At 41.6% G+C, this 15,197-nt stretch overlaps 1 protein-coding gene across 5 annotated transcripts in view; it reads left to right on the top strand.

The window, feature by feature from the left end:
* The window catches only part of MYO1B (myosin IB), a 151,832-nt gene that overhangs the window by 69,984 nt on the left and 66,651 nt on the right, over positions 1-15,197 (top strand). For all 5 annotated transcript variants that reach the window (XM_053360620.1, XM_053360637.1, XM_053360628.1 and 2 more), the window contains exons 4-6: positions 9,056-9,150; positions 10,008-10,112; positions 13,553-13,599. In XM_053360620.1, coding sequence (XP_053216595.1) covers positions 9,056-9,150; positions 10,008-10,112; positions 13,553-13,599 — 247 coding nt within the window. The remainder of the gene's footprint in view (positions 1-9,055; positions 9,151-10,007; positions 10,113-13,552; positions 13,600-15,197) is intronic.

The following is a 15,197-nucleotide window of genomic DNA, read 5'->3' as shown; positions in this document are numbered from 1 at the left end:
GAGTAGGGCAGGATTAGAAAGTGGATTAAAGACTCGTTTTGAAGATGATTCTTTGCTGAAACAGTGGTGGTTTTGAGAAAGTGGGCCAGAATTATGCAGGAAAGGTCAATGGGGAGAGAGGCACATTTCATAGCATTTGAAAATCTCTGTCTTTGCCAACCCAGTGCCCTCCAGATGTTTTGGACTATGACCATTGCACATGTTTTATTCTACTGTCCATTTAATGCAATAAATCCAGGACAGATATTTCAACCCCATACTGAAAGAAAGGTTGAATTGTGACGACTCCTACAGGGCTTCCTTCTTATTCAATAGCTGTAGGCATGATATCATGGAGAATGTAGCAAAATTTCTGAGTGACGCCGTGAAACGACGTCGTTATAAGACTTGAGAGGCACTTTGAAACTTATAGTTCTATCTTAAAGTATCTCCTTTTTTTTTTTGAACAGATGCCAGTTTTATACTTTGACCCACATATTTTTGTATTCTCTCTATGCCGAAAAGGTGATTGATTGAATCCCATCAGCCTTGATGAGCAGAGCAGTGCTGGTTTGGGAGTTGCGGTTCGAAGCACCTCGAGGGCATCAGCTTGTGGAAGGCTGCTTTCTATACCATGGAGACTTGAATTTACGAATCCCTCTTAAATTTACCCTGGTGCCTTATCGGTTTTAAGAATGGTGGTGGTGACCCACGTACCTACGGGACCGCCTCTCCTGGTATGACCCACGGAGGACCTTAAGGTCCACAAATGACACCGTTTTGGAGATCCCAAGTCGCAAGGTGGTTAGATTGGTCTCAGCTAGGGCCAGGGCCTTTTCAGTACTGGCCCCGACATGGTGGAACGCTCTGTCACAAGAGACTAGGGCCCTGAGGGACTTGACATCTTTCTGCAGGGCCTGCAAGACAGAGCTGTTCCGCCTGGCCTTTGGTTTGGACTCAGTCTGACGCTTATGTTTCCCTCCCCTTATGGTTTTGATCTATGGGCTATTATTAAAATGAGGCTGCTTTTTAAATTGCATTTTAACTTGTATTTTAAATTGCCCCCCCATTATGTTTTTATTGTAATTTTACTGGTGTTAGCCGCCCTGAGCCCGGCTTTGGCCAGGGAGGGCGGGGTATAAATAATAATAATAATAATAATAATAATAATAATAATAATAATAGAAAAGGTGGCAAATGAGCACTGGGGGGTGGGGGAGTAATAAAATACAAATTTTGCAAAGAAAATGTAGCTGCTCAGTATGGAGTAACTTTAATAGGTACCCCACGCCATCCTGAAGAGCATTTGGTGGGGGCAGGATCCCCCCCTTCATGTGGTAGGAGACTAATACTGTTTCCTTTTCCGTGAATACTTCACAACAAGCCCTTATTTCATTTTTTTTAAAGGGCAGTGAATAGCCCTGCTGACATCCTGGCAAAATAATTGGAAACACATGCTTGATACTCTTAAAATGAGAAGAACGTGAAAGATTTATTTGGTTCAGTAATTACATGATTGCTCAGAAGACTGGATTGGTAATTGAGGTTTGCAGCTATGGATGTTAACAGTATGAAGGCCTGGGCACTGATATGGGTCAGGACTTCATGGCTGCTGTGAGAGTCGTGGGGCTGCCCCCAACACATCATCAACCCTACACATGTAAGCAGGAGAAGGGTGAGTTAAGAACGCTTCACTGGGGCTTCTTATAACTTCCTGGTGAAGCAGTGTGAATTTAGGAAGAGTTTGCAGCTTTAAAAGAAACAAAAGCTCTAGCTTACAAAATAAAGAGCTAGCTTACAAAAGAAAACCTATTAGAACAAAATCCAGAAACATTCTTTCTCTCTCTTGCTTTTTTCTGGATCGCCCTCCAGAGTCCTTTTCTATGCATAAGATGCTAACTTCTAATTTGACACTCAGAACTATAAGGCTTCCTGTGCAGACTAAGAATGAATTTTATTCTACAAGCAAGGTAGCGTTTAAATGCACCTGCTCTCAGCTTGTGCTTGGCACTCGTTTGGATTGCCTAAGGTGACCTGGGGACAAGGTTTGGTGGCAGCTGGTGTTGATGTTATGCCTGTTAGTGGTGGCAGACTAGATGAGTTTTGTCACCCTACAACTCTGATCCTCTTTTGCAGAGTTGGTTAGGAGTCTACGTACTCCCACAGGTTTACCTGTTAAAAACAGCTGTCTAGAATTTTAGCCTTTCTGCAGAGTCAAATATTTGCCACATCTCTCCTCTTCCACCATTTGAGCAGTGCCTTTTCTTAGACTCACTCTCACATTACCTTGCAAGGTTTTTACTGCTGCCAGGTGGAGCAGGCTGCAAGTTTAAGCATGCAGATGAAGCGACACATTTTTTGTATCTTTGATATGGTTAACATAATCATGGAGGTAATGGAAGAATTAGGCCTTTATCCGCTCAATTATAACTCCAGAGAGCTTGACGAAAATACCTGGTGCAATTTTTTGTGGCTGAAAACAACACCACAGTGATTAAATTGTCACGCAATAAATTGTAAAAATTACTCTGCCTCTCCCAAGGGACCTGAGGTGCATAGAAAATTGGTTTCAAATAACTTCGTTTATGGCTTACAGCGTGTCCTATGCATTTCAGTGGGATAAAGAGATTAAAATAGTACTACTTGTCAGTCACCTGACAATAGCGAAATGTACAAAATATTAAGCAGACTCTTGCCAAATGAATGCTTAAAATGGGGCGTGAAGTGGCATAAAGGCTCTACATAGGTGGATAGGTTGTGTTGCGGTAGTGTTTGAAATTAGCCAGGCACCAGGCGCATTTTGCCCCTGGTTATCGACGACTTGCGACCAAGTAAAGATGCCTGGGTGACAGGATGGTGTCTGACATTTCCACCATCTGGAGATGCATGCCTGGGGATCTTTGTTTTCACACACTAATACCACATCCGGTAGAGTTCTAACGGTTATATTGTATTTGCACAATCAGAATGAATTTCAGGAACCATAAATGCTTCTGAGCAGCCTGAGCCGGTGCAGTGAACAACTCTATAGTTAATTGCTGTAGCTTGTCTTCGCTTACTCCACCCAACTGCCCTGCTCACAGTGGTGAAGAACATTCCTGTGTTATGAATGGTCCATGTCACCATTAAGAAAAAGAGGTCAGAAAAGGCCGGTTCTCAAAGTTCTTAACCTAGCTCAAGGTTGTCAGCTGAACTTGTTGTTGTTTAGTCGTGTCCGACTCTTCGTGACCCCATGGACCAGAGCACGCCAGGCACTCCTGTTTTCCACTGCCTCCTGCAGTTTGGTCAAACTCATGCTGGTAGTTTCGAGAACACTGTCCAACCATCTTGTCCTCTGCAGTCCCCTTCTCCTTGTGCCCTCCATCTTTCCCAACATCAGGGTCTTTTCCAGGGAGTCTTCTCTTCTCATGAGGTGGCCAAAGTATTGGAGTCTCAGCTTCAGGATCTGTCCTTCCAGTGAGCACTCAGGGCTGATTTCCTTAATAATGGATAGGTTTGATCTTCTTGCAGTCCATGGGACTCTCAAGAGTCTTCTCCAGCACCATAATTCAAAAGCATCAGTTCTTCAGCGATCAGCCTTCTTTATGGTCCAGCTCTCACTTACATACATCACTGGGAAAACCATAGCTTTAACTATATGGACCTTTGTTGGCAAGGAACTAGCCAGGTACTTAACTGAGAATCAATCACCGTCAGTCCATCATTTGAAAAACATGACTTTAGAACCGTCGTCCTCCAAAATGGCAACTAGACTGTAAGCTTGGCGACTGTAAGCTTGGTTTAAGGAGCCATTTGGCGCCTAGCTTACATACCTGAGTTTCTAACACTGCGCTGCAGTCAGCATGCCCCTAAGAAACTCTGAAAATCAACTGAGTTGCTTTAACATTTATTGGTATGACTTTAAACAACTGAATCAGAGGTTTAAGATGGTGTGCAATTCATGGGAGTTCAGCAGCAACATTAATACAGTTGGTCTGCAGAGAACACATGGAAATTTTTCAATTCTTTTCTTTATTAATTTCCTTCTTTTTCTTTTTCCTTTTTCCTTCTTTTCTTCCCTCCCCCACCCCTTTCTCTCCCTTTCCTCCTCCTTTGGTTCTTTTCCTCTTTTCACTTTCTTCTTTTGGTCTCCTCCTTTCTGATCCGCTAAGAAAGAGCTAAAGTTAAACATGAAAAGTTGACTAACTCGAAGTGATGTTTTGTAGTTTGTTAACTATTGTTAAAGATGGTCAACTGTAATGAATTGATGTTTTAGTTATTGTTGATTTATTGTTATTGTCGAATCTTAAATAAAATTTATATTAAAAAAAGCACTTAAAAGAACACATGGAAAAAAAAGCTCTTACAAGAAATCATTCATGAGGATCAAGCGGGTTTCCTTCCTGGCAGACAGATGAGAGATAATGTGAGGAATATAATAAATACTTTAGAATATCTGACAGCTAGGAACGAGAGACGGGCAATGTTAATGTTTGTTGATGCCGAAAAGGCATTTGACAACGTATCATGGGACTTTATGTTGAAAAATATGGAATATATGGAACTGGGGAATGATTTCTTTAATGGAATCAAGGCAATATACACTGAACAAAAGGCGAAATTGATAGTGAATAATGTGATAACAGAAGAAATTAAAATATCAAAAGGTACTAGACAGGGCTGTCCGCTCTCACCTTTGCTGTTTATAATGGTCTTGGAGGTTTTTCTGAGTTCAATCAGGAAAAATGAAAGGATAAAGGGGGTGATAGTAGGCCAAAATGAATATAAAGTTAAGGCCTTTGCCGACGATTTGGTAATAACGGTGGAAGACCCGATGAATAGTGCATTTGAAGTGTTAGAGGAGATTGAAAAGTTTGGTGACGTGGCAGGCTTTAAGTTAAATAGGAAAAAAACTAAAATTATAATCAAAAATATGGATCAAACAATGATTGAAGTGCTGCAGCAACAAATGAGTATTGAAATTGTTAAAAAGGTTAAATATTTGGGAATATGGTTAACTCCAAAAAATATTGACTTGTTTCAAAATAATTATGTTCCGGTGTGGAATCGAATCAAGAAAGATCTGGAGGGATGGGGAAGGTTAAAATTATCCCTTTGGGGTAGAATCTCAATGGTCAAGATGAGTGTGCTCCCAAAGATGCTATTCTTATTTCAGATGATCCCAATATTAAAAGGAGTAAGGATATTTGAGGAATGGCAAAGAATGATTTCAAGATATATCTGGCAGGGCAAAAAGCCGAGAATCAAATATAAATTATTAACAGATGCAAAAGAGAGAGGAGGCTTTGCCCTGCCAGATTTAAAACTATACTATGAGGCATCATGTCTTTGCTGGATAAAAGAATGGATAAAACTCAAAAATACCAAACTACTGGATTTAGAGGGCTTTGATATTAGATTTGGGTGGCATGCGCATTTATGGCAAGGGAAGAAAATGGGTTATAAATCGTTTGAAAACCACATCTTCCGGAAATCGTTAATGGAAGTGTGGGACAGATATAAGAATATATTAGAAATGGGGGTCCCACACTGGTTATCCCCATTAGAGGTTATGGGAGTCAAGAAAATTAATATGAGAAGTAATTGGATTACTTACGGAGACTTGGTGGTAAAAGAAGATGGGAAATGGAGATTGAAACCATATGAGCAAGTAAAAGAACATGTATTTGATTGGCTGCACTACTATCAGATAAGTGATATGTTTAAAAAGGATGTGAAAGAAAGAGGGTATAAAGAAAAAGATTCGAAATTCCAAACAGAAATTGTTAATAATGATTGTAAGATAATTTCAAAAATGTATAAAATTTTATTGGAATGGCACACGATGGATGAGGAAATTAAAGCAGTAATGATTCACTGGGCCAGAGATTTGGGGTATAGTATAGATTTGGAAGATTGGCAAAAAATATGGAATGAAAACTTGAAGTTTACAGCATGTATTACGCTGAAAGAGAACACTATGAAGATGGTATACAGATGGTATATGACCCCAGCTAAATTAGCAAAAATGTACAAAATTTGTAACAAATGTTGGAAATGTGGGGAGAAGGAGGGTACATTTATACATATGTGGTGGGAGTGCAAAAAAGTGAAGGGATTCTGGGAAATGGTTTACAATGAGTTGAAGAAAATGCTGAAGTATAGCTTTGTAAAGAAACCAGAGACCTTCCTATTGGGAATAACTAAAAACGATATAAATAGGAGGGACTGTAAACTCTTCCAATACGCAATAACAGCTGCGAGAACATTGTTGGCCCAAAGGTGGAAGCAGGAAGAACTTCCAACCCTGGAAGAATGGAGAGCAAAACTAACAAACTTTGCAGAACTTGACAAATTAACTGGAAAAATCAGACTTCAGAGAGACCATAAGTTTTTAGAGGACTGGGGAAAATTTAGAGATTATTTGAAGACTGCATGTGAGGAAAATACAACGCTAGTGTGTTTCAAAGAAGCTTTGTGAAAAAAATAAGGAATATCGCAAAAATGTAAAAGAGGACGGAAAAATGTATTAAAAGGCGATACTATAATTAAGGAATGTGTAGATAGGAATTTAAGCATGGATGATTGTCAGAGGAGTTGAGGGAGGTCCAATAAGTTAAAATATGTGATGTTTAAAATTGTATGATTGGAGATATTATGGAAAAACTTAATAAAATATTATGAAAAAAAAAAAAGAACACATGGAAATTCTTTTTATAGTCTGGCTGTGATAGTGGCAGAAACTGGCAAACGAAAACAGTGTCGGTAAGGGCCAAAGAGATATGAGCAGTGCAGATTATTGGATACTTCGAAAGGGAATAGGGCATTCTAATTCTTTACATCAGCAAGAGCCACAGAAGTATGCTCTGGATAAAGTGTGGATAATATTTACTTGGGCTGGTTGTTCCTTAAAGCGTTGCATTGATTGAATGTCTTAATTCATGTTTATGGTGTCTGCAAGCGGATTTGATCCTGAGCAGCATGGTATCATGCAGGAAAATCAAAGCCTTGCAAAGAGTTTAGCAGAAATTCTAGCGCACAGACTGGCAGTCTTGGTCATGTTGAGCCTGCCTGAGTCATGGTTGAAACTGCACAGGCCTCCCTAGGTGCTGAATCAGCAGGTTGGTTGCAGAGGCTTATGGGTATGAACTCAATGCTTATTGTGGTCAGTTTAAAAATGGTTATTGGTGGAGAAAGTCTTAGTTTTGTATCCAAGGAGTTTCCCCAAATAAATGATGATACTCAAAAGCACCAACTTACTGGGTTTTCGCGAGCTAGGCCAGTGGTTTTTGGTCGCTGGTATTTCAATGAACTATAAAAAGTTGCTGACGGTGAAAGAAATGTAGTTTATTAAATTTTTCTAAATGTGATTTCCAGATACTCTTTTCTGAAAAGCATCTAGCTTGAAGACTGGGGAAAAGACAGCCACATTTTTACAAGCAGTATATGTACTTTTCACTCAACTTGCAATTGTTTAAAAGTTTTGCATTTTTTAAATTTAAATTTCTCATTTAATACTTTGAGTTTTGTGTTTTCCATTTTTTCATTACTATGAATGGTAAGAACGTTGCAAAAAATAAAGTTGTGCAAATAACTGTTCTTTTGTTGCTTTTCATATAACTGTAAGAACAGCACCATTGCCTCAGTTTAAATTTGAAAAACCTTTACATCCTCATCTTTGTAAAGACTTGTTCACCTGTTTTTAATTTTAAAATTTGATATTGGTGTTCTGTGTACATGGTTGCAATTTGGACTAGATATTCAATTAAATAAAAAACAGGATTTGTGGATCCTTCCTGCGTGTTAGAGAATATCTATGTCACAGTAACGCTTCTTAAATTCCCTTCCCCTCACATATAAAGGCATTGGTGTCAGGATGCATCCCCAAAATGTTGGGCAGTTGCAAACACCAAATGATTGCCCTGATGTCAGGCAATTATTTGGTGTTTGCCACTGTCCATCATCTGAAAATAAAGCCTCCTTTTTAAAAGATTATATACATTGCTTGACACTTCGTGTGTTCTAGAGCCATGTGTTTTGATAATCGTGTGGATATCTCTGGAAATAGCCTCTAAGTGATGGGTTCCTTGAACTGTCATTGTAGTATATAGTGGCTCAGCTTGCATGTAATGAAAAGCCAAACCATGGTTTAGTGGAAGCAGTGAGTTCCTGGAGAAAAGACTGCAATTGCTGCGCTCCTTGGTCAGTCCTGGTTTGGCCTAGTATGCTGTCTGAACCCAGGCCTATAACTTGCCTAGCTCCAGACATACCATGAGCTATAACCAAGGTTTGCTCTTGGCTTACCACCCATGGTTTATCTGGGGGAGGCAAAACACAACCCTGCATTTTGATAACATGTTAAGCCAAACCACGGTTTAGCCATGGGCAGCATGGCAGAAGCTGGACCAGGGGAATTGCACAACAGCCACATTCTCCACCCTGGGGATCCACACACTCAGGTATTCCCACTAAACCATGGTTTGGCTTAGCGTTAGTGCAAACTGGGACAGTGTCTGCCACCATGTTATTCCCGCAACTGAACTGATCACCGTAAGCCCTGTTTTGAGGCAGCAGGTAGTGGCATGAAAGGTCTCTCTGCCAGAATATGCAATGGTTGCTGCTTCACTTCATGGATGAGACCTAGGGGGCAGGGAAGAAGAATATTAGTTGGCATGTCTCGTGTCTGTCCTGTCTACCGTGTCTTTATGCCCAAACATTATAAACATCTTAAAAAGAGGCTTGCTACTTTCACCCAGTTCTGCATTATATAAATGAATTGCTTTGGCTGTATATAGGAGTATAGCCTGCACAAACCTCCCATCAGACGTTGTGTATACTCAGCAGATTTCCAGAAGACCAAACTACACAGTGGCACTGATTTGTAATGTCTATCATCCGATCTGCTTTATCAGCCTACTGCAGAGAAATTCTTGTGCTCAAGACTTGAATAGGAATTGTTTTTCCTGCCTCCTGAATGCTGATGGATCTGACCTAGATAGAAATGTTTCACAGTTCACCGGAGTGACTGAAGGCTGTGATGTGTGTATTAAACATGGGGCTTACCTGTCTCCTCAATTTATCGTGTTCTCTTTCCTAGCTTTGCCCTGTCAGATGAGGCATATCGATCTCTGAGAGACCAGGATAAAGACCAGTGCATACTTATAACTGGAGAGAGTGGAGCTGGAAAAACAGGTAACGCGTGATTTCCTCAGAATGAAGTGGCTGACCTTCGAACTTTTAATTCACTCTGGGATATTAGCATGGCTGCCCTGTTCTTGATCCGAAGCCTAGAACTGTGTGTGCCTGGTCTAGTTGTGTTGAAAACTACCGTATTTTTCACTCTATATGACGCACCAGACCATAAGACGCACCTAGGTTTTGGAGGAAAACAGGAAAAAAATATCCTGAATCTCAGAAGCCAGAACAACAAGAGGGATCGCTGTGCAGTGAAAGCAGCAACCCCTCTTGCTGTTCTGGCTTCTGGGATAGCTGCGCAGCCTGCATTCGCTCCATAAGACGCGCACACATTTCCCCTTACTTTTTAGGAGGGAAAAAATGAGTCTCGTAGAGCAAAAAATACGGTATTTCATGCCCGCTTCCATTTGAAGAGCCGCTTAGTCTCTGTGGATCATCTCCTCCATATTACATACCCTCCAGCATTTTGAGAGGGAAATTCGGGGCACCCCCACCCATCTCCCTTTCCCTGCCGCCAATTCCTTCCTCGCCCGTCTGCTCACCCCTGTCCCCCTTCGCTCCTTCTTCCCTTTGCAGTATTCCTCCTCCGCAGCAACATTCAGGGAGCATCGGGAGATAGTGACTTCTAGACTTTGTCTCGTGTGGGTTTTGCCATGGCATTTCCTTCATTCCTTAGCACAATTTTGCTAAAAGTGCAATGTGTCGTCAAGCATAAAAGCTGAAAACAATAAGGCTTGAAACCTGAAGAATGCATTATTTCTGCGTGGTTCATTCGGGGATTTCTCCTCCGAGTTATGATTTTGGGTAGGATCTTTTTCAGCTTAGAAAGCAATGTTTGTTTGTTTAACCTTTAGAGGCCAGCAAACTTGTCATGTCCTATGTGGCGGCTGTTTGTGGCAAAGGAGCAGAAGTTAATCAAGTGAAAGAACAGCTTTTGCAGTCCAATCCTGTGCTTGAAGGTAAGGAAGTCGTAACTAATACTGGTGTATGTGCTTCACTTGTAGTAACACACTTGCTGAATACACAGTTGAAAGCTCTAAACAGCAGTTATTGGGTTTAAGTTATTCAACCAGCTTGGCTCCCCTTTATTACATGCACAGCCCAAAATGACAAAGACAATAACAGGGATCCACCAACAGCATATAGATCAATATGGCCAACTTGACCCAACAGCCCTTCTCCCCTCCCACACATGCAAACAAATCTCACTAAAGTTAATTAAAGGCAATCAAACACGCCCTGCCCCACCCAACCTTCTCTCACTGCTATTGTAAACCAAGGGACACCGGTGGCGCTGTGGTCTAAACCACTGAGCCTCTTGGGCTTGCCAATCGGAAGGTCGGTGGTTCAAATCCCTGCAACGGAGTGACCTCCCGTTGCTCTGTCCCAGCTCCTGTCAACCTAGCAGTTTGAAAACACACCAGTGCAAGTAGATAAATAGGTACTGCTGTGGCGGGAAGGTAAATGGTGTTTCCGTGCGCTCTGGTTTCTGTCATGGTGTTCTGTTGCACCAGAAGCGGTTTAGTCATGCTAGCCACATGACCCGGAAAGCTGTCTGTGGACAAACGCCAGCTCCCTTGGCCTGAAATCGAGATGAGCACCCCAACTCCATAGTTGCCTTTGACTGGACTTCACCGTCCAGGCGTCCTTTACCTTTACCTACCTCTTAATGTAAACCAACAAATGAACAGAAAGAGAACCTGCCCAATTGATGCTGATACAAAAACCTCACACATATACCAATTTTGCAAAAAGGAAAAATAATATGTAAGTTGACTACCCAACTTCTCCCCACCACGTTCTCCCCTAAGCTCTCTTTCCCTTCAACCCAATGCTAGATACAACCTTGTCTTACACTGAACATAACTAAGAGACTCTGTGATCTGCAAAGAAAGGAAGAGACATTGCACGTTCTTTTGTAATTCAAGAAATATTTTTTTTTAAAAAAAGGTTATTCAGCCAGCAAACATTTATTATACAGATGCATTTAAATGTAACTGCTCATCTACCTCCTACAAATGAATTAGTGGTTTTTAGAGGTTTGTTCACACTCTACTCTGACCTGAGCTTGATGTCCCTAGTGGATCTGCACCATTGGATATTCTTACATCGCCTTAGCCGGTCTTCTCTTGGGGAGAGGAGTAGAAGATTGGCTTATATCCCCTGGTTTCCCCATCCTAGTCAAGAAGCCAATCTCCAGGACTTTAGCTTTTCAAAATTGACTCCACTATTGTGGATTCTGGATCAGAGAGGGGAGCTGCATGTACAACCCCCAGTTGTGCATAGCAAGATGGGAATTGTGGAGATGTGTGTGCAGAGTCCTGCTTCCACACTTGTGGTGTCCCTGGCACCACTGGTATTGCATTTCAGCAAAAAAATTCTTCCAAAAGGCTTTGATCTTTTTGCACACCCACCACATGTGGAGCATGGTTCCAAAACAGCAGCGATCAATTTTGGTGGGATTTTTCACACAAATCCATATCATTTTTTCTGTATCTTGTTCTAGATCTCTGTCCTATTTCCACAAATGTTCCTTCATTTTTGAATTCCAAAATGATGCTGTATAGCCAACCTATTAATCTCTCACTGCCTGTAGATTTTAATAGTATCCCACATTTATTTTTATCCCATATGGTTTCATACTTCCTATTGCCCTTCTATTTATAATTTGAGTAGCAATATTAACTTGTACAGTGGTACCTCTGGTTACGTACTTAATTCGTTCCGGAGGACCTTTCTTAACCTGAAACTGTTCTTAACCTGAAGCACCACTTTAGCTAATGAGGCCTCCTGCTGCTGCCGCGCCACCAGAGCACAATTTCTGTTCTCACCCTGAAGCAAAGTTCTTAACCCGAGGTACTATTTCTGGGTTAGCGGAGTCTGTAACCTGAAGCGTATGTAACCTGAAGCATATGTAACCTGAGGTACCACTGTACTCTCTTTATTATGATGTAATGGCTTCAAATGGAAGCTGTTCGCAAACCGTATGTAAATTGCATTGTCTTCTACCTTTGTTTGGAATCACACTTCAAGAACTTCTTAAGATTTTGCCTGTCTAAGTTACCAAGTGATCAAATTCTGCATTCCATCTGGTGTGTATCTGCTGTACATGAATATCAGGAAACAATGAACTTATGGTGAGGCGGAAGAATGTGTCTCCAAACTCTTATAATGGAGCACTTGTCTTTGATTCTGCATTCATTTATAAATGATCCCAGTGTTTAGCCTCATGTTTAATGATATGCTGCCCGGAGACTGGAAATATGATTTATCGCTTGCAAACTTTGCACTGTATAAAGTTTTCAGAACAATTGTTTCAGTTACCCTGAACAACAACAGTGACACATGCTGCCTTTGGGCTTCAGTTCTTTCATTCTGGTAAATCTCAAAATGCAGATTTGCTAAAGCAGAATCAACATTTTTCCACCCACCCAAATGTCCACTTGACTTGAGCATTGGTTATGTATTGATGTATGTATTGATGGCAAAGTACACAAATCCACCATGGTTGTCTATGGAGTTGGTAGGAGATAGGAAGGTCATAATGCAATTTAATCAACAGAGAATAACATGAAGCATTAATTCCACATGGCATAGTGTAGGACCAAAAATAGCGACAAATTGCTTGCTCTGGGACCAGAAGGAGGGACTAAAATAAACAAACCTTTTTTTAAAAAAAATGCATGGCCCAATAATTTTCTGAACCAGTGTTGCATTGGGCTGGTGCAGACGTAACATCAAACCATGGTTTCATGTTACATGAATGATTGGTGGGGGACCTCATGCTCATACTTTTCTACCTCCCCCACAAGCTGTTCCCTTCGTTCCATGGTTTGAGGAAAACTCTGCAAGCCAGGATCAAACTCTGGTTTGCATTGTGATTTCATCACCCCACATTTTGGATTATCTATCTTTTTATTAGGGACGCAGGTGGCGCGGTGGGTTAAACCACAGAGCCTAGGACTTGCCGATCAGAAGGTTGGCGGTTCGAATCCCCGCGACAGGGTGAGCTCCCGTTGCTCGGTCCCTGCTCCTGCCAACCTAGCAGTTCGAAAGCACTTCAAAGTGCAAGTAGATAAATAGGTACTGCTCTGGCAGGAAGGTAAACGGCGTTTCCGTGCGCTGCTCTGGTTCGCCAGAAGCGGCTTAGTCATGCTGGCCACACGACCCGGAAGCTGTACGCCGGTTCCCTCGGCCAATAAAGTGAGATGAGCGCCGCAACCCCAGAGTCGGCCACGACTGGACCTAATGGTCAGGGGTCCCTCTACCTTTACCTTTTTATCTTTTTATTAGAAGGTAAAGCTGGCAACAACCCCAATAAATGTCTTTGTTTATTCTTGCAGATTGACTTGGCTTTTAAAACACATATTTTACTTTTTTTCTCCTTCCTTCCTTCCAGCATTTGGAAATGCCAAAACCGTAAGGAATGACAACTCATCGAGATTTGTAAGTATTGATTGATTGATTGATTGATTTATAAACTGCTTTGACCAAAGAGCTCTCCAAGCCGTGTACAGATAGAATTGGAGATAAACACAGCTAAAATCCACAGTCCATCTAAAGCTATTGTATGTATGTAAAACAAAGATAAAATCATTAAAATGTTTTGAAAACAAAGGTTACATGTCTGGGTAGGCTTGCAGAAACAAACAAGTGAAAAGTTTTTAGCAGACATCTAAAACAATATAATTCATAATGTCAATAGGCAAGAGAATTCCAAAGTACAGGTGTATCTATAGATCTATGGAAGGCACACAAATTCTATTGGTTGATGGATTCTAGCAGAATCATAAAGATGACAATGGAATGTTGAACTAATGTTCCACAATTGTTTATTTTCTTTTTTATATTCAGAGTTAGCATTTAAAGCCTTCCCCAAGGCCTTTCTGTGCCCAAACTCCCTTCTGTTTATGGTGTAAGACTGTTGGATCAAGGCATATTCAGATTTGTTTTACTTAAATGCTGTTTGGTAGCTGTATTTTCAGGTAGCTGTTTCTGAAAGCGAGGCAGAAATCGTTTCTGTGGCATTCTAAGAAATGTTTTGAACAGGAGAGTGAAAGCCGTAACCACTTCACCTAACCGTGACCTTGAATCCTAAATGTTGCAAAATGAATTCGTGGAAAATGAGGACAATGCTGTCAGGCCTATGCAGAATATTCCAGGATTTGTAATAGAAAGGCTATGGACAACCTTAAGTGGGAAATGTTGCAGGTTAGGTGAAAACCCTGCTTCTCTGCAGCTTTTGAAAATCCTTGGAAAGTTCTTCTGAAATGGTTTGAATTCTTAGCATTGTGGCTTTTCCATAATCTGTTTTTATTTTATACAGGGCCTTACTGCTGTTGTCATTGTAAATAGTAATGCCTGTCACCCTTATGTAAAGTCTCTGCTAAGTAAATAAACTGTAGCAAGGTACAACCACGAGGCTGTCTGATGTGGAAGAAAGTCAGAAGGCAGGGAGAGAAGCTGTGCTGGCAGTATTGCACCTCAGAAGGTTAGGCAGGGGTCAGCAAACTTACCATGCCTTGGGCCGGTGTTTCCAGCACCGATCGTGTGGCGGGCCGGAGGGCGAGGGAGCGCGTGCCCATACGCGTGCGCACACGCTATTTCTGGTGCACTTCGGGGTCAGAGGAGCACTGGAAATAGTTGGGTGCATGTGCACAGGCCTCCTCCGACCTGGATGTGCCCCAGAAATAATGCTTGTGCATATGCAAATAATGCTTGCGCATGTGCACAAGCTATTTCCGGTGCTCCTCCGACCTGGATGGGGGCAGTCGCGCAGCGCAGCACCCGTAAGAGAGGGTGGCGGGGGTCGTCACGGACCGGATAAATCACCGTATTTTTCGCTCTATAAGATGCACTAGACCATAAGACGCACCTAGTTTTTGGAGGAGGAAAACAAGAAAAAAAAATATTTCGAATCTCAGAAGCCAGAACAACAAAAGGGATTGCTGCGCAGCGAAAGCAGTGATCCCTCTTGCTGTTCTGGCTTCTGGGATAGCTGAGCAGCCTGCATTCGCTCCATAAGACGCACACACATTTCCCCT

This window comes from Podarcis raffonei, chromosome 1 (assembly GCF_027172205.1).
Source record: "Podarcis raffonei isolate rPodRaf1 chromosome 1, rPodRaf1.pri, whole genome shotgun sequence".
Lineage (NCBI taxonomy): Eukaryota > Metazoa > Chordata > Lepidosauria > Squamata > Lacertidae > Podarcis > Podarcis raffonei.
Note: the sequence above shows the minus strand (reverse complement) of the source record. Positions and strands in the feature narration are given on the sequence as shown.